This window comes from Eschrichtius robustus, chromosome 8 (genome assembly GCF_028021215.1).
Source record: "Eschrichtius robustus isolate mEscRob2 chromosome 8, mEscRob2.pri, whole genome shotgun sequence".
In the NCBI taxonomy this organism is placed as follows: Eukaryota; Metazoa; Chordata; class Mammalia; order Artiodactyla; family Eschrichtiidae; genus Eschrichtius; species Eschrichtius robustus.
The window spans coordinates 15,505,388-15,524,572 of record NC_090831.1 but is presented as its reverse complement, the minus strand read 5'-3'; the positions used below and the strand labels follow the sequence as shown (position 1 = coordinate 15,524,572).

The following is a 19,185-nucleotide window of genomic DNA, read 5'->3' as shown; positions in this document are numbered from 1 at the left end:
TTTTTTGAGATGGCTGCAGTTCCCCCACACCCACTCTGTTCTTTTTTTTTTAAGTTGGCAATTCTCACAATTTAAGAACAAACAAACAAACAAGAAGCCCTGAAGATACAAGAGAATAAACAAGATGTGTAGTGTGCATCTTAGAGTCCTCTCCAACGAGCTAGTGCATTTCATTATCACAGCCTCACGTGGTCTGATGGAGCTACCCCTCCAGCCTCACTGCACATGCTGCCCTGGGATCCCTAGGCTCCAGGCTTCAAGAACTCTTTCAGGGCCTGCATTTCTCCATGGCTCCTTCTGTACACACTGTTCCCTTTGCCAGGAACACTCATCAGCCTTCACACTGAGACCTCAAAGCCCATTTCCTTACAGTAGCCTTCCCTCACGTCCCTGTAAATATATGCTTTCAGAGAACTGTTTTTGTGCTCCATAGCACTTATTTTGGGAAAACTGTATCTCATTTGTGTGATCATTTGATTAATGCTTACTTTGCCCTACTGGACCGTAAACTCCATGTCTGCGTTTACTCACTAACGTATCCAAAGTCCCTAGCATTATGCTGGCACATGGGGTAACATAATTAATACCTAAAGAATGAATAAAAATATGTGTAAGCAAGAGTGAAAGAGCAATAGAGGGAGCTGTATTTGATTTTTTATGGTTACAGCCTGTCATCCAAGAATGAACACAACCTGCGTGGGATTTCTGTGTACATAAACCCTTATTCCTTAATCAAATAACGAATTTTATTAAAGAACACAAAACTCAAGCAATACTCAGATCACTGGGTTTCAAACAAAGTAAATAAAAGGAGAAGCCAAACTGAGACTTATTCTATTGACATTAACATTTAAAAAATTGGGATTCCATTTGTATATTAATTTAATATTTTTCTAAGAGGCACATAAAGTTCCTTTAAAAAAATCTGGGAGGAAATGCCACAATTTTCCTTAAATCCCTAGATTTGATTAACCCTATAATAAAATAATTCTTTATCTTTAGTCCCAGTCTTTCATGTTCTTAAACTTTTGTTATACTTTTACTTGATATAGAAAAGGTCCAATGATCACATTCTGTACCTTCACAGAATGAGCCAATATATAAGGAATCAATATAATCTACTAAAAGAGGTTCCTAACAAATTTCTTCCCTTAATAAAGGGCCTTCAGAATAAATCCATTCACCTGACCTTCAATTCCAATTACGTGTTATATTTAAGAGACTCTAAACTTACCTTAGGACACATGGGGTTTCTTGCTGTTTCAATCATTAGTGAAGATCCCATTCTATCCCTGTATTAAAGAAGAATTAAAGTATATCAAAATTTTATTTCCCAACATCAGGGAACATACACTATGCAATTACTATTGGCTCACGGCTTGCCAAAACCATGCAGGACATAAAAGTAGTACAAGAATCTCCTCTAAGAAGCTTATAATCCAACTAATGCACATAAAACAATACATACTTATCCATTAACCTCTGATTCAAACTGCAAGCATCTACAATTCTGAGGGGGGCAATCAATACAGTCTGCAGTATCTGGAAAAGATGCATGGAGGTGTAGCTTAAGAAGGACACCAACGATGTCAAGAAAACACATTAAAAGCCAGGACATATCCAGAGTAAAGGCACGGAGGCAGAACAAATTTGATGTTTTCAGGGTCCTCCTGACAGGATAAAGGAGCTGTGTTGAGATAAGCCTGCAGAAGTATGGCAGACTAGTTACAGAACAGTCTAAAAACCAGATCAGGACACTCAGACTTCAAACCTGTTTTAGCAATATAGAGCCTATGTCACCCCCCAAAACTGCTTTTTAAAACATCTGAGTTGACATTTGAATTACTGCAACATAATAGAAATTGTCCGTGAGTAGCAATTTTCACAATTCCATTATAAGGTAATTTTATTTCAGTGCAGACTTTTTCCAGACTTAAAAATTATGTATTTTTCCCCTGTACTGAATACAAAGACTATGTTTTTTGACCAACCTGCCTCAGTAAGGAAAAACATTTTTCTAATGACATTTTTTCAAGTGACACTCATGTTTCTCAACTAGAATATTAGTGAATTTCACATATTTACAAATTAGGTAGTTACCTACCCTTTATTATCTTTTATAAATACAATGTAATATGCTTTCTAAAACGGACAAGATCTTTGTCTTTCCCAATCTGATCTGTGTGTTTCCTCAGCATGAAGATCAATGCAATTTTATTCTCCCAAGGGTCTTTTCACTTTATCTTTTCATAGAAATCTTGCTGTAAAATTGGGACAGAGATCCTAGGAGCATGCTGCTTTCACACTTTAAGCGAAGTTCACATTTATTTTTTGTTTAAACCTTGATTTTATAAAAAGCTAAAATGCTTTAGTGAATTGTTATGAATATAAATTTGAAGAGAAAATCAGAAACATTAATTGGTCATTTTAGAGAGATGTCAAAATAAAAAAAAAAGAATTCTCAACATTCCCAGATTCTACTGATGCTATAATTAAAAACAGCATCCCTACGCCCTCTTGCGAGAGCACCAGAATCACAACTAACTGTGGAACAATCGTCAGGAAGATGCTGGAACTCACCAAAAAAGATACCCCACATCCAAAGACAAAGGAGAAGCCACAATGAGACAGTAGGAGGGGCGCAATCATGATAAAATCAAATCCTATAACTGCTGGGTGGGTGACTCACAGACTGGAGAACACTTATACCACAGAAGTCCACCCACTGGAGTGAAGGCTCTGAGCCCCACGTCAGGCTTCCCAACCTGGGGGTCCGGCAAGGGGAGGAGGAATTCCTAGAGAATCAGACTTTGAAGGCTAGCGGGATTTGATTGCAAGACTTCGACAGGACTGGGGGAAACAGAGACTCCACTCTTGGAGGGCACACACAAAGTAGTGTGTGCATCGGGACCCAGGGGAAGGAGCAGTGACCACAGGGGAGACTGAACCAGACTTACCTGCTAGTGTTGGAGGGTCTCATGCAGAGGCGGGGGGCAGCTGTGTCTCACCATGGGGACAAGGACACTGGCAGCAGAAGTTCTGGGAAGTACTCCTTGGAGTGAGCCCTCCCAGAGTCTGCCATTAGCCCCACCAAAGAGCCCAGGTGGGCTCCAGTGTTGGGTTGCCTCGGGCCAAACAACCAAGAGGGAGAGAACCCAGCCCCACCCATCAGCAGACAAGCAGATTAAAGTTTTACTGAGCTCTGCCCACCAGAGCAACAGCCAGCTCTACCCACCACCAGTCCCTCCCATCAGGAAACTTGCACAAGCCTCTTAGATAGCCTCATCCAGCAGAGGGCAGACAGCAGAAGCAAGAAGAACTACAATCCTGCAGCCTGTAGAACAAAAACCACATTCACAGAAAGACAGACATGATGAAAAGGCAGAGGTCTATGTACCAGATGAAGGAACAAGATAAAACCCCAGAAAAACAACTAAATGAAGTGGAGATAGGCAACCTCCCAGAAAAAGAACTCAGAATAACAATAGCGAAGATGATCCAGGACCTCGGAAAAAGAATGGAGGCAAAGACTGAGAAGATGCAAGAAATGTTTAACAAAGACCTAGAAGAATTAATGAACAAACAAACAGAGATGAACAATACAATAACTGAAATGAAAACTACACTAGAAGGAATCGATAGCAGAATAACTGAGGCAGAAGAACGGATAAGTGACCTGGAAGACAGAATGGTGGAATTCACTGCTGCGGAACAGAATAAAGAAAAAAGAATGAAAAGAAATGAAGACAGCCTAAGAGACCTCTGGGACAACATTAAACGTAACAACATTCACATTATCAGGGTCCCAGAAGGAGAAGAGAGAGAGAAAGGACCCAAGAAAATATATGAAAAGATTATAGTCGAAAACTTCCCTAACATGGGAAAGAAAACAGCCACCCAAGTCCAGGAAGCACAGGGAGTACCATACAGGATAAACCCAAGGAGAAACACGCCGAGACACACAGTAACCAAACTGGCAAAAACTAAAGACAAAGAAAACTTACTGAAAGCAGCAAGGGAAAAATGACAAAGAACATACAAGGGAACTCCCATAAGGTTAACAGCTGATTTCTCAGCAGAACTCTACAAGCCAGAAGGGAGTGGCATGACGTATTTAAAGTGATGAAAGGGAAGAACCTACAACCAAGATTACTCTACCCAGCAAGGATCTCATTCAGATTCAACGGAGAAATCAAAACCTTTACAGACAAGCAAAGGTTAAGAGAATTCAGCACCACCAAACCAGCTCTACAACAAATGCTAAAGGAACTTCTCTAAGTGGGAAACACAAGAGAAGAAAAGGACCTACAAAAACAAACCCAAAACAATCAAGAAAATGGTCATAGGAACATACATATTGATAATTACCTTAAACGTAAATGGATTAAATGCTCCAACCAAAAGACACAGGCTGGCTGAATGGATACAAAAACAAGACCCATCTATATGCTGTCTACAAGAGACCCACTTCAGACCTAGGGACACATACAGAATGAAAGTGAGGATGGAAAAAGATATTCCATGCAAATGGAAATCAAAAGAAAGCTGGAGTAGCAATACTCATATCAGATAAAATAGACTTTAAAATAAAGAATGTTACAAGAGACAAGGAAGGACACTACATAATGATCAAGGGATCAATCCAAGAAGAAGATATAACAATTATAAATATATATGCACCCAACATAGGAGCACTTCAATACATAAGGCAACTGCTAACAGCTATAAAAGAGGAAATCAACAGCAACACAATAATAGTGGGGGACTTTAACACCTTACGTACACCAATGTTCAGATCATCCAAACAGAAAATTAATAAAGAAACACAAGCTTTAAATGACACAACAGACCAGGTAGATTTAATGGATATTTATAGGACATTCCATCCAAAAAAAGCAGATTACACTTTCTTCTCAAGTGCACATGGAACAATCTCCAGGACAGATCACATCTTGGGTCACAAACCAAGCCACAGTAAATTTAAGAAAACTGAAATCATATCAAGCATCTTTTCTGACCATAACACTGTGAGATTAGAAATCAATTACAGGGGAAAAAAAGTAAAAAACACAAACACATGGAGGCTAAACAATACGTTACTAAATAGCCAAGAGATCACTGAAGAAATCAAAGAATACCTAGAGACAAATTACAACGAAAACACGATGATCCAAAACCTATGGGATACAGCAAAAGCAGTTCTAACAGGGAAGTTTATAGCGATACAAGCCTACCTCAAGAAACAAGAAAAATCTCAAATAAACAATCTAACCTTACACCTAAAGGAACTAGAGAAAGAAGAACAAACAAAACCCAAAGTTAGCAGAAGGAAAGAAATCATAAAGATCAGAGCAGAAATAAATGAAATAGAAACAAAGAAAACAATAGCAAAGATCAATAAAACTAAAATAAAATAAGTGACCTGGAAGACAGAATGGTGGAATTTACTGCTGTGGAACAGAATAAAGAAAAAGCTGGTTCTTTGAGAAGATAAACAAAATTGATAAACCATTAGCCAGACTCATCAAGAAAAAGAGGAAGAGGACTCAAATCAATAAAATTAAAAACGAAAAAGAGGAAGTTACAACAGACACCACAGAAATACAAAGCATCCTAAGAGACTTCTACAAGCAACTCTATGCCAATAAAATGGACAACCTGGAAGAAATGGACAAATTCTTAGAAAGGTATAACCTTCCAAGACTGAACCAGGAAGAAATAGAAAATATGAACAGACCAATGACAAGTAATGAAATTGAAACTGTGATTAAAAATCTTCCAACAAACAAAAGTCCAGGACCAGATGGCTTCACAGGTGAATTCTATCAAACATTTACAGAAGAGCTAACACCCATCCTTCTCAAACTATTCTAAAAAATTGCAGGGGAGGGAACACTGCCAAACTCATTCTATGAGGCCACCATCACCCTGATAGCAAAACCAGAGAAAGATACTACAAAAAATGGAAATTACAGACCAATATCACTGATGAATATAGATGCAAAAATCCTCAAAAAAATACTAGCAAACAGAATCCAACAACACATTAAAAGGATCATACACCATGATCAACTGGGATTTATCCCAGGGATGCAGGGATCCCTTCAATATACGCAAATCAATCAATGTGATACACCATATTAACAAACTGAAGAAAAGAAACCACATGATCATCTCAATAGATGCAGAAAAAGCATCTGACAAAATTCAACACCCGTTTACGATAAAAAAACTCCAGAAAATGGGCACAGAGGGAACCTACCTCAACATAATAAAGGCCATATATGACAAACCTACAGCAAACATCATTCTCAATGGTGAAAAACTAAAAGCATTTCCTCTAAGATCAGGAACAAGACAAAGATGTCCACTCTCGCCACTATTATTCAACATAGTTTTGGAAGTCCTAGCCACGGCAATCAGAGAAGAAAAAGAAATAAAAGGAATACAAATTGGAAAAGAAGAAGTAAAACTGTCACTGTTTGCAGATGACATGATACTATACATAGAGAATCCTAAACATGCCACCAGAAAACTACTAGAGCTAATCAGTGAATTTGGTAAAGTTGCAGGATACAAAATTAATGCACAGAAATCTCTTGCATTCCTATACACTAATCAGAAAAAATCTGAAAGAGAAATTAAGGAAACACTCCCATGTACCACTGCAACAAAAAGAATAAAATACCTAGGAATAAACCTACCTAGGGAGATAAAAGACCTGTATGCAGAAAACTATAAGACACTGATGAAAGAAATTAAAGATGATACAAACAGATGGAGAGACATACCATGTTCTTGGATTGGAAGAACCAATACTGTGAAAATGACTATACTACCCAAAGCAATCTACAGATTCAATGCAATCCCTATCAAATTACCAATGGCATTTTTTTACAGAACTAGAACAAAAAATCTTAAAATTTGTATGGAGACACAAAAGACCCCGAATAGCCAAAGCAGTCTTGAGGGAAAAAAATGGAGCTGGAGGAATCAGACTCCCTGACTTCAGACTATAATACAAAGCTACAGTGATCAAGACAATATGGTTCTGGCACAAAAACAGAAATATAGATCACTGGAACCGGACAGAAAGCCCAGAGATAAGCCCATGCACCTATGGTCAACTAATATATGACAAAGGAGGCAAGGATATACAATGGAGAAAAGACAGTCTCTTTAATAAGTGGTGCTAGGAAAACTGGACAGCTACATGTAAAAGAATGAAATTAGAACAATCCCTAACACCATACACAAAAATAAACTCAAAATGGATTAGAGACCTAAATGTAAGACTGGATACTATAAAACTCTTAGAGGAAAACATAGGAAGACTGGACACTATAAAACTCTTAGAGGAAAACATAGGAAGAAACTCTCTGACATAAATCACAGCAAGATCTTTTTTGATCCACCTCCTAGAGTAATGGAAATAAAAACAAAAACAAACAAATGGGACCTAATGAAACTTCAAAGCTTTTGCACAGCAAAGGAAACTACAAACAAAATGAAAATACAACCCTCAGAATGGGAGAAAATATTTGCAAACGAATCAACGGACAAAGGATTAATCTCCAAAATATATAAACAGCTCATGCAGCTGAATATTAAAAAAAACAAACATCCCAATCCAAAAATGGGCAGAAGACCTAAATAGACATTTCTCCAAAGAAGACATACAGAGGGCCAAGAAGCACATGAAAAGCTGCTCAACATCACTAATTATTAGAGAAATGCAAATCAAAACTACAATGAGGTATCACCTCACACCAGTTAGAATGGGCATCATCAGAAAATCTACAAACAACAAATGCTGGAGAAGGTCTGGAGAAAAGCGAACCCTCTTGCACTGTTTTTGGGAATGTAAATTGATACAGCCACTATGGAGAACAGTATGGAGGTTCCTTGAAAAACTAAAAATAGAATTACCACATGACCCAGCAATCCCACTACTGGGCATATACGCAGAGAAAACCATAATTCAAAAAGGCACATGCACCCCAATGTTCATTGCAGCACTATTTACAATAGCCAGGACATGGAAGCAACCTAAATGCCCATCAACAGATGAATGGATAAAGAAGATGTGGTACATATATACAATGGAATATTAGCCATAATAAGGAACGAAATTGGGTCATTTGTTGAGACGTGGATGGATCTAGAGACTGTCATACAGAATGAAGTTAAGTCAGAAAGAGAAAAATAAATATCGTATACTAACGCCTATAGGTGGAACCTAGAAAAGTGGTACAGATGAACCGGTTTGCAGGGCAGAAACTGAGACACAGATGTAGAGAACAAACGTATGGACATCAAGGGGGGAAAGTGGTGGAGGTGGGCGTGGTGGTGTGATGAATTGGGTGATTGGGAATGACATGTATACACTGATGTTTATCAAATTGGTGACTAATAACCTGCTGTATAAAAAAATAAATAAAATAAAATTTAAAAAAAGTAATAAAGCTACTATAATCATCAAAAAAAATAGCATCCCTATAATAACACAAAATCATTATCACAGGAAAAAATATAAAAATGTTCTCAATAAACAATGAAAGTAAAAAAATGACAAAGAAGGCCAGGGAGTGGGCATGGTAAAGCATAACAACAAGGCCCCCACTGAATCACACTTGCTGATTTCCATACCCTTGTATACAGTCCCTTTCCACACAGACCCTGGGTTTGAGTGGCTTTGGTCAATGGGTCATCACCAAATATGCCACTAAACTGAGGCTTGGTAAGTCCTCATGCACTGGGGCTTGCCCTAACTGGAACTCTGAGACCACCATGGTGGGATGAAGCCCAGGACAAGAGAGACCAGCTGTCCCAGCCATCTCAGCTGAGATGCCTGCTGGCTGCCCAGTAACCATGAGTGAGTTTAGACAAGACCCGAAGAAATGTCCAGTCAAACCACAGAATCATGAGACTTAATCATGACCTAAAAAAAAAAACTTAATTAAACCTTAGGACTAGAAAATAATATAAAGATTTACCTGATTTCAAGGTAGAAAAGACTTTCTAAATATTAAGCAAAGTTCAAAATTAAAGGAAAAGATCTGACAAATGAAGACTTCAAACTCCTCCACATTAAAAAAATGTTTTTAACTAAAAAGCACGTTTTCAATATATCAACAAACGGTTAATACATTTATAATATAGTGAGCAATGCCCTGGTAGGAAAATGAGCAAATATCATGCTCTTGAAATTCACACACAAAAAAGAAATAAATAAACAAAAAGTGTTCAAACTCATCAATAACCAAAGTGATGCAAATTGTAAACACCAGTTTAAAAATCTCTCAAACTGACAAAGTTCTAAAAATTAAAATGTTTGGTGTTCATAAGTATTTCATGAAATGGAAACACAAACTGATGTTGGTGGGTAAGCTGGGACAACTGTGTGGAAGAACAGTTCAGGTATATACATCTATCAATCTATCTAAAAAATGATTTCTTAAAACATGTATACTTTCTGACCCAAAATTGCACTCAAGAAGTTTACGTTAAATATATAACCAGAGATTTAAGTAGAGATGTAAGATATCCACCTAAACTTTATTTTGAATGGGAAAAATATCTGAAATATACTCTTTTTCCACTAGGGGATTTGTTAAATAAAAAATAGTACATCCATAAAATGGATAGTGAACAACCATTAAAACACATCTCAAGGGACTTCCCTCGAGGTGCACTAGTTGAGACTCTGTGCTCCCAACGCAGGGGGCCCAGGTTTGATCCCTGGTCAGGGAACTAGATCCCACATGCATGCTGCAACTAAGAGTTTGAATGCCACAACTAAGGAGACTACCTACTGCAACTAAGGAGCCCATGTACCGTGAGTAAAGGAGCCAGAGAGCTGCAACTAAGGAGCCCGCCTGCCACAACTAAGACCCGGCGCAACCAAAGAAATTAAAAAAAAAATTATCTCAAAAAATATTTAACAACATAGGAAACCAATCACGATAAAATGCTAAGTAAAAATGCAAGATACAAAACTACACGTGCATTATCATCCCAATTTTGTGAAGGGGATGAATACAAATGTACATTCACAACCTCACACACACACATACTTATTTATCTCCAAGAAATTCCAGAACAATGTACATCACCATGTTAATAGTGCTTTTGTTCTTGGTAGGATTATAAGCTATTTTCACTGTTTTCTTTACATATTCTCTATTTCCTATAAAATGATTATTTTTAAAAGTCGTCAACATTGACCCAATAATTATGCTTCTTATAAACTGACCTACTGATACATTCTGAAGTGTGGGCAGAAATGTAAATTTTCCTACCATAGCATTGTTCAGGATCACAAAAAATCAGAAATAACATAAATGTCCCAAATATAAATGGTTAAGAAAATATGGCACTGCAGAATGCAGTGCAGTCTTTTAAAAATTTGTCAAGAAATTTTCATAAAGTTGAAAAAGGGGAAAAGATAGAAAATTATAACTACAATATAATTTCCACCATATGAAACATATATGAAAATGTACACAGTCTAGGAAAAAAAATTAGAAGAAAACATACTGCAAAGTCTACAGCTCTAAACAAGACTGTGGGTGATTTTAAGTTTCTATTTTATGCTTATATTTTTAGAAAGTGAGTATAACGGCTGTGTAATATTTTGGAAGAAAATGTTTAAAAATTATTAAATCTTTTAGAAGAATATTTGTTAATGACTTGAGAAAGACTAATACTACTACATCATTTTAAATAAGGCCCTTGAGCACCTGTGGATTTTGGTACTCTCAGAGGTCCTGGCACCAATCCCTCACGGATACCTAGGGGCAACTGTATGCTAAGGAAAAACAACAGGTGCAAACATGTCCTATATACAATATGGTCTCAATTTTTTTAAAGACAATTGCAGCTTTTACATGCAAACCTCAAACATGTGAACCCAGGAAAATAGTGAATAGAATACAATTCACCAAAATATTAACAGTGGTTATCTTTAATTAGTGAGATCAATAATTTAGTATTCTTCTTTATATTTTTCTGCATTGTTCAAATATAAATCAAGACATTTTTGAAAAGAATAAGTACATGGGGTGTGCTCAGAGCAGGGGGTGTGAAGAAATGGCTTGTTTGTTTACAACACACCCGACAGGAATCTGGGTTCATTGTGACAAGGGGCACAAAACTTGTGGCCTTCCTATGAACAAATACCCAACACGTGTCCCCCTGCACCTCCACGTGGCTGCTGGGCAGGACCAGTGGGACCGGGCTCAGTACTGGAAGGAAAGCTACAGTATTTAGTGGGGGAGTTTGCCACCTAGAGCCTGTCTGGTCCACATGTGGGTGAGCCATGAGTGCTCTTATAGGCATAAAGGCTTTGAACCCCTCTCTTCAAGGAAAAAAGAAAAACAGATTCCAACTATATGCCATTCTGGAAAAGGCAAAACAATGGAGACAATAAAAAGATCAATGGTTGCCAGGAGTTTGGGGGGAGAGGGGAGATGAATACATATGGTACAGAAGTCTTTATGAGCAGTGAAAATACTTTGTATGACATTATAATGATTTTACGTCATCATACTTTTGTCCAAAGCCATAGAACATGCAACACTATTCACTTTATAAAGTGAACCCTAAGATGAGCTAGGGACTTTGGTGATTATGATGTGTCAGTGCAGTTCAGCCTCGGTTAAAAAAAAAGTCTTAAAAAGAATTAACACTCAGGGTAGACATTTTTGGCAAAACTTTTGTTTCACTTTTATATATGTATACATATTATATATGTGTGTGTTGGTTGGATTGTGATGTAAAATGTACTTTTTAGATTAAAAAAATTTGCAGGCTACTGTAGCTACACTGGCAAGTAAAAGCACAAATTAATCTCAAAAAAATAAAAAATAAAAAGAGTAAGTACAACTTACTTAAGAATGTTTTCCCATGTTTCACTGTCATAAAATGCATGGCTCCAACTCATTTTGACTGTTCCAACAATGACATTTTGTGAAAACACATCTGATCCCAATTTTCGATAAAGTTCCTCACATTCATCCAGGGGCATATGAAACAATCCCAACATGAATGCTAATATAGCACCTGAAAGAAAGAATCCTTAGTTTTTATCAGCACTGCCATTATAGTACTTATAAGATCTCCTGAGTCATAGACTTGGTTAAAATTCTAGCTTTGATACTTTTTAACTGTGTCACCTGAGACAAACTACTTAACCTCCCAGAGTCCCAATTTTTTTCATCTATAAAATAAGGATAATAACAGTAACTAAAATTTACATGTTCTTATAACACTGGGATAACACACGTAATCAATGAGGATTCAATAAATACTAACCACTGATGATGATGATAATTTAAAAATATATAAAAATGTGTTGTTTTGCATTAAATTAAATAATATATAATTAAGATACCGTGGTAGATAATGTCCTTTCTAACCTTAATAAATTCCTTAGTTTTAGTCAGAGAATACAGTATATTTGACAACTTACCAATTCATTAAAATGATTACTCCTTCAGGTTGGTCCTGGGAACCAATGTAATAAATAAAGAAATTAGGTCTCTGGGATGTCTTTTGAAACAGCTGACTGCATACCCTAGCTGCACTTGATAGGACACACTGCCACCTAGTGTACCTAACTGGCGTAGCCCTGAACTAAGGAGGAAAAGGGGAGAAGAACGCTTTGAGTGAGAGGGTGGTAGGGGCGAAGACCTGTAGAGCATCACCGCTTACATTAAGATTACGAACAAAGTAAAAAACAGGAAATCACTATTATAAGGTATTTTAAATATTTTATGTATTTTATTATTCTTAGTCTTACTCTAGTACAAGATAAGTCAGCTTGTTTTAAAATACATTGTATGGCGTAACTATATGATAGAAATTGTTGCTTATCAATTTGCAGAAAATGTTTAATTAACACAAGAAATAACTTGCCACAGAAAAAAATTAAGTTGCTTTCAAGAAGAGCTACTATAAAGATGAACAGATATTAAAAAACTGAATTTTATTGAATGGTTAAGGACATTACCCTTAAACTAAATATATATTTTTAACTTTATAAAAACTAAATGTGCAGGGACTTCCCTGATGGTCTAGTGGTTAAGAATCCACCTTCCAACGTAGGGGACGTGTGTTTGATCCCTGGTCAGGGAACAAAGATTCCACATGTTGCGGGCCAACTAAGCCTGTGCGCTCTAGAGACCGTGCGCCACAACTAGAGAGCCTGCACACTGCAACTACTGAGCCTGCACGCCACAACTAGGGAGAAGCCCGCATGCCACAATGAAGAGCCTGCATGCTGCAACTAAGATCCCGTGTGTCGCAGCTAAGACCCAATACAGCCAAAACAAACAAACAAACACTGAATGTGCAAACAAAATTTCTACATTAGAATATACAAAATGGTTAAAAGAAAGGAAAATTATAAGCACTATATTGTAAGTTAAGGTTAAAGTAAGCTAGAAGACACAATGGAAAAGATATACTGTGATAAGTGCAGAAACGTACATATTACATAAACAAATACTCTACTCAATAGATGAATCTCTGGTTTAAATTTCTCTTCATTGAGCACCCACCTACTAACAATGGTGCCAAAGCAAGAAGTTAGCTTGTAGATATGTTTAAAGGTTTAAATTGCTAGGACCATTCCAAAATTTAACAGAAATGGCCAGGGTAACAGCTCCAGGAAAAAATACCAAGAACACTTGCACTGTGAAGGTCTCTTTAAGAAAAATTTCCATAGTTATATCAATTGGGGATATACATATTATTTTCCTATCCTGAGAGTCACAAGGCATTTTTAACATGCTAGAAGATCTCAGAAGTCTCTCTGTAAAGAAACCTGTTTTAACTTTCTTTAACCCAACCTTTTCCGTATCTGCTATCATCTTGAGGAATCACTGTTCAGTGGAACATCACAGGAATCACCGATTCCTTATACTTTTGAATTATCCCTACAACTGCTCTCATTTAGTTTTCACAGTGGAGCATCAATTAACATGCCCTTTGGGAATATCTGTCATACTTGACACAGATAATGTAGAGAAATCATTTGATTTTGTTGCTGGTAGTCCTTAGGTCTACTATTATAATTCCAAAGAATGAGAAAATATAGAAAAGTCTATGAAGATAAACTAAGGTAAAGTGAGAAATTATCAGGCCAAATAGTAAAATGTACAGCGGGGATCTGCAATGCTAACAGTCCTCGAGTGTTACCTGGGAGGTAAGCAATAGCTATAGGTACCCTGAGAGGCTTCATGTACACAGTGGGGGATGGGGGTGATGCATGGGTGAGAGAGTTGATGTAAGAAATAGAAAAACAGAACAAACAGAAAGCAAAACAAAAATTTATCTGTTGGTGAGTCAGTGAAAACTAGAAAATTATTCAGAAGCAATCATATTCTAAGCTGCCAATTTCTTCTACACAAGCATGAAACTAGAATTTTAAATGTACATCGACTAGCAATATTAAAAAGCTTTTAAAAAACATAGATTCTCACATTTATCTGTGTGGTTGCAAACAACCAGATAAAAAAGGATATAAGAAGCAATTTCCTCACAGAGGGATACCTTTCAAAAGAAAGTAAAATCTTATCCATCCTTAATGTTCTGTTTGTTCAAGCACAATTTGAGTACCTATCACTTTGCTACTTTCCTTCAGGTGACTATACCATAAGGTGATAATTCATAATTTATACTTGTCACTGTGGCTTATTTAAACCATATTAGAAAAGCACGCCAAAATCTACTTCTGAATATTAACTTATTCCCAATAAACATTTTTAAAAGTTCATTAAGCAAATCAAAGGTCTATTCATCATTAAAACACGAAACTAACATCCATCACTTCAGGAAATGACCAGGATCTTAAACAGGACTGCTTAATGTTACTTTTCTTAATGCACTGCGGGGATGCACCACTTCCACATGATAATAACAATCACCTGTGCTTACACCACAAATGTAATCAAAGAGTTGATGAACTGGCTTCTGAGTAAGTTCAACTAGTTTTCGTAGGGTCTGAAGAGCAACCACACCCCTGTAGGAAAAATAAAAGGCAAAAATGAGAATTCTTGTTTTAAGGAAAGTTAAACTATTGAATAAAACAATCTTTGGTTTCTTAGCTTATATGCTAACATGAAAACTAATAATATAAATTAGCATCAGTTAAAACTGACAAAGGTTTCGGGATCACTTTTGAAAATCTAGTATCTAAATAATGGTATTAAAACCTGTGTCATGGCACCACTTTTGAATTTACACTAGTATCTCTTTAAATAAGACAACAAATATATGGCAATGTAAAGTATTTTATCAAACACTCCAACTGTGGAAATTCCTTCAAACTTCCACTCGCCAGTTTTGGGGTGCCACGTACTGGGTTTCTCCACTTACCAATGTGGTTGGTTACCTGTGCTTCTATACATTTCATGTATTTTACTAGTCATACTTTTCAGCTTTCTTTTATTTATTCATTTTTAAAAACTTTCAACTACCTCAAAACGAGGCTTTGCACTAAGAATGTATTAATTTACGTGCTGACTTTGTTCATTTCTGGACCCTTGCCAAAGGCAGCAAGTAGCTTCATGATGGAATGTGAAAGATGAAACAGCCTAGGAGGTGCAGGCCAATTCAGGGTGTGTGTAACACTTGGAAAATCCTTAATACTGGGGGATATACACACATAATGAAAAGTTCTAATCCCAATACAAGGTGTGGAGCAGAGAACACAGTATTAGTCAGGCACCACAAAATAAAATTTAGAGTGTCAAATTGTGCTTTGATACTACGAGCACAAAGTTACTAGAAAACATCATTAAGACGTTTTCATAGAAAACGAAAGATACAGATTTTTTTTTAAATTGCCAGAAGTAATGTGGATTTGAAGAGCGGTCAGAGAAGAAAAGATGGCTTATGAGGGCGATACACTGTGAATTCAATGTATTTTTAATGTGAGACATGAAGAATGAAAGATCATGCTGGGTAAAACATATCTAACAGTGTGCCCTCCATTATCTTATGAAAAGGAAATAAAACATGCACATGTATATATTCAAACAGAAAACAATATTTGAAGAAATAAATCAAAATAGTAAAAATAACCTTGGAATTGTGAGCTATGATTGTTTCGTTTGGTTTGTTTTTCTTTATACTTTTTTTTTTCCCTCCCCAGTTTCACTTGTATAAGCCAGAAGGAAACTAGTTTAAAATGCAGTATTTATAAATTAATTCAGGACAAATTTAAAAATAAACATTATTGCTAGGTTGATTCTACACGCCTAACACTCTACCAGGTTCTCGTAGACAAAAGAAATGTTAAGACATGGGTTCTTTTCTCACGAGCCTTCTTACCTTACTCCTTTCAATACCAATTTCCCATTCTGGCTGCTTTCTCATAGTCCCCTAAACCGAGGTTTCCCAACAGCAACACCACTGACATTTTGGGCCAGGTAATCTTTTGTTGTAGGGACTGTCCTAGGCATTGGAGGATATTTAGCACAACTGTCCTCTCCTCACTGAATGTAAGTAGCAATCCCCCAACTGTCACTACTAAAATGTCTCCAGACACAGACAAATACTCTCTAGAGGGCAAAATCACCTCCAGTGGAGAATCACTGACCTAACCCCACCTTCATCCTAACCAGCCTCTAGATTTTCCCAAATATCTTCACTCTAATTTCCTCCCTGTATGACTAATAAAATTCCTATTCTATGAAATCAAGTATTACTTATTGATCACAATCTCTTTTCACTAATAGTTCCCTCACTCTAAACGTACATTTGAATGTTCTTCCATGTTCTTATTTCAGATCTCTTCTCAACTGTTATTTTTTCAAAAACTCATAGTCATGATCACTCTTTAGAGAGTAACAGCACTGTTACTCTCTATCCCTTTACTTTGCTTTACATTTCTTCATAGCACTGATTACTACTCAATAATACATTTTTGTTTTTCTACTTGTTGTCTCTTAAGGGAAGAGCAGAGATGGCAGGGAACTGGAACACAAGCTAGAAATTTTAGGGGGAAAGGTTCATGAAATGAAGTCAAAGCATCTAACGAACAAATAAGGAACTAGACAAACTAAGACCGAATAGGAAGCATGGATGGATTGCCATTAGTAAGAAGGGAGCCTGATGGTGAAATTATCTCCTTCTGAGCTTGGCATCTGTAAGAAGATGTAGAGAGTCAGGAAGTTACTGCCATAGGCTCCTTTCCTAACAATCACTTTATTACTAGTTGACTGACATATGGGTAAGATAAATACAATAAAAGACAGCTAATATTATAGAACACTGCCAAGATTTTAAGAGAATCACAGTTGATAAACTGTCCTAAACTACCAAAAACGTCTGAAAAGACCAAACTAAAATATAAATACTAGGTCACATTAAAATCAAAGGAAAGGGATTTGCTCATGGCTCCTCATGGTTATAGATCCAGAAATGTAATTCTCTTCTGATCCAGAAGAAACCCATGTTAGCTGGAGACATAACTGAGAGTCTGTTAGTTTTAGGACAACAGTATCCGTGTGGCTGACAGGGTCTTGGTGCTCTGGCCGGGTGTCAGGCCTGTGCCTCTGAGGTGGGAGAGCCGAGTTCAGGACATTGGTCTGCCTGAGACCTCGCGTAGTATCAAACGGCGAAAGCTCTCCCAGAGAGCTCCATCTCAACGCTAAGACCCACCTCCACGCAACAACCAGCAAGCTACAGTGCTGGACACCCTATGCCAAACAACTACAAGACAGGAATACAACCCCACCCATTACCAGAGAGGCTGCCTAAAATCATAATAAGGTCACAGACACCCCAAAACACACCACCGGACTCGGTCATGCCCAGCAGAAAGACAAGACCCAGACTCATCCACCAGAACACAGGCACCAGTACCCTCCACCAGGAAGGCTACACAACCCACTGAACCAACCTTAGCCACTTGGGGGCAGACACCAAAAATAACGGGAGCTATGAACCTGCAGCCTGCAAAAAGGGGACCACAAACACAGAAAGTTAAGCAAAATGAAAAGGCAGAGAAATACACAGCAGATGAAGGAGCAAGGTAAAAACAAACCAGACCAAACAAATGAAGAGGAAATAAGCAGTCTACCTGAAAAAGAATTCAGAGTAATGATAGTAAAGATGATCCAAAATCTTGGAAATAGACGCAGAAATTACAAGAAACGTTTAACAAGGACCTAGAAGAACTAAAGAGCAAACAAACAACAATGAACAACACAATAAATGAAACTAAAAACTCTCTAGAAGGAATCAATAGCAGAAAAACTGAGGCAGAAGAACGGATAAGTGACCTGGAAGATAAAATAGTGGAAATAACTACTGTAGAGCAGAATAAAGAAAAAAGAATGAAAAGAATTGAGGACAGTCTCAGAGACCTCTGGGATAACATCAAATGCACCAACATTCGAATTACAGGGGTCCCAGAGGAAGAAGAGAAAAAGAAAGGGACTGAGAAAATATCTGAAGAGATGATACTTGAAAACTTCCCTAATATGGGAAAGGAAATCGTCAATCAAGTCCAGGAAGTGCAGAGAGTCCCATACAGGATAAATCCAAGGAGAAACACGCCAAGACACATATTAATCAAACTAACAAAAATTAAATACAAAGAAAAAATATTAAAAGCAGCAAGCGAAAAACACCAAATAGCATACAAAGGAATCCCCATAAGGTTAACAGCTGACTTTCAGCAGAGACTCTGCAAGCCAGAAGGGAGTGGCAGGACATATTTAAAGCGATGAAAGGGAAAAACCTACACCAAGATTACTCTACCCAGCAAGGATCTCATTCAGATTCGACAGAGAAATTAAAACCTTTACAGACAAGCAAAAGCTAAGAGAATTCAGCACCACCAAACCAGCTTTACAACAAATGCTAAAGGAACTTCTCTAGGCAGGAAACACAAGAGAAGGAAGAGATCTACAGTAACAAACCCAAAACAATTAACAAAATGGTAATAGGAACATACATATCAATACTTACCTTAAATGTAAATGGATTAAATGCTCCAACCAAAAGACACAGGCTGGCTGAATGGATATAAAAACAAGACCCGTATATACACTGGCTACAAGAGACCCACTTCAGACCTAGGGACACATACAGACTGAAAGTGAGGGGATGGAGAAAGATGTTCCATGCAAATGGAAATCAAAAGAAAGCTGGAGCAGCAATTTTCATGTC

General features: G+C 37.2%; 1 protein-coding gene and 1 non-coding gene across 5 annotated transcripts in view; one reads left to right on the top strand and one right to left on the bottom strand.

The window, feature by feature from the left end:
* The window catches only part of PNPLA8 (patatin like phospholipase domain containing 8), a 139,928-nt gene that overhangs the window by 16,802 nt on the left and 103,941 nt on the right, over positions 1 to 19,185 (bottom strand). For all 4 annotated transcript variants that reach the window (XM_068550362.1, XM_068550364.1, XM_068550363.1 and 1 more), the window contains exons 5-7: positions 14,931 to 15,025; positions 11,892 to 12,063; positions 1,235 to 1,292 (exon numbers count right to left, since the gene is read on the bottom strand). In XM_068550362.1, the coding sequence (XP_068406463.1) occupies positions 1,235 to 1,292; positions 11,892 to 12,063; positions 14,931 to 15,025 (325 nt within the window). The remainder of the gene's footprint in view (positions 1 to 1,234; positions 1,293 to 11,891; positions 12,064 to 14,930; positions 15,026 to 19,185) is intronic.
* Positions 11,061 to 11,190, top strand: LOC137768943 (small nucleolar RNA SNORA11). The gene has a single exon (XR_011074864.1). It is a non-coding gene; the product is annotated as a small nucleolar RNA SNORA11 (small nucleolar RNA).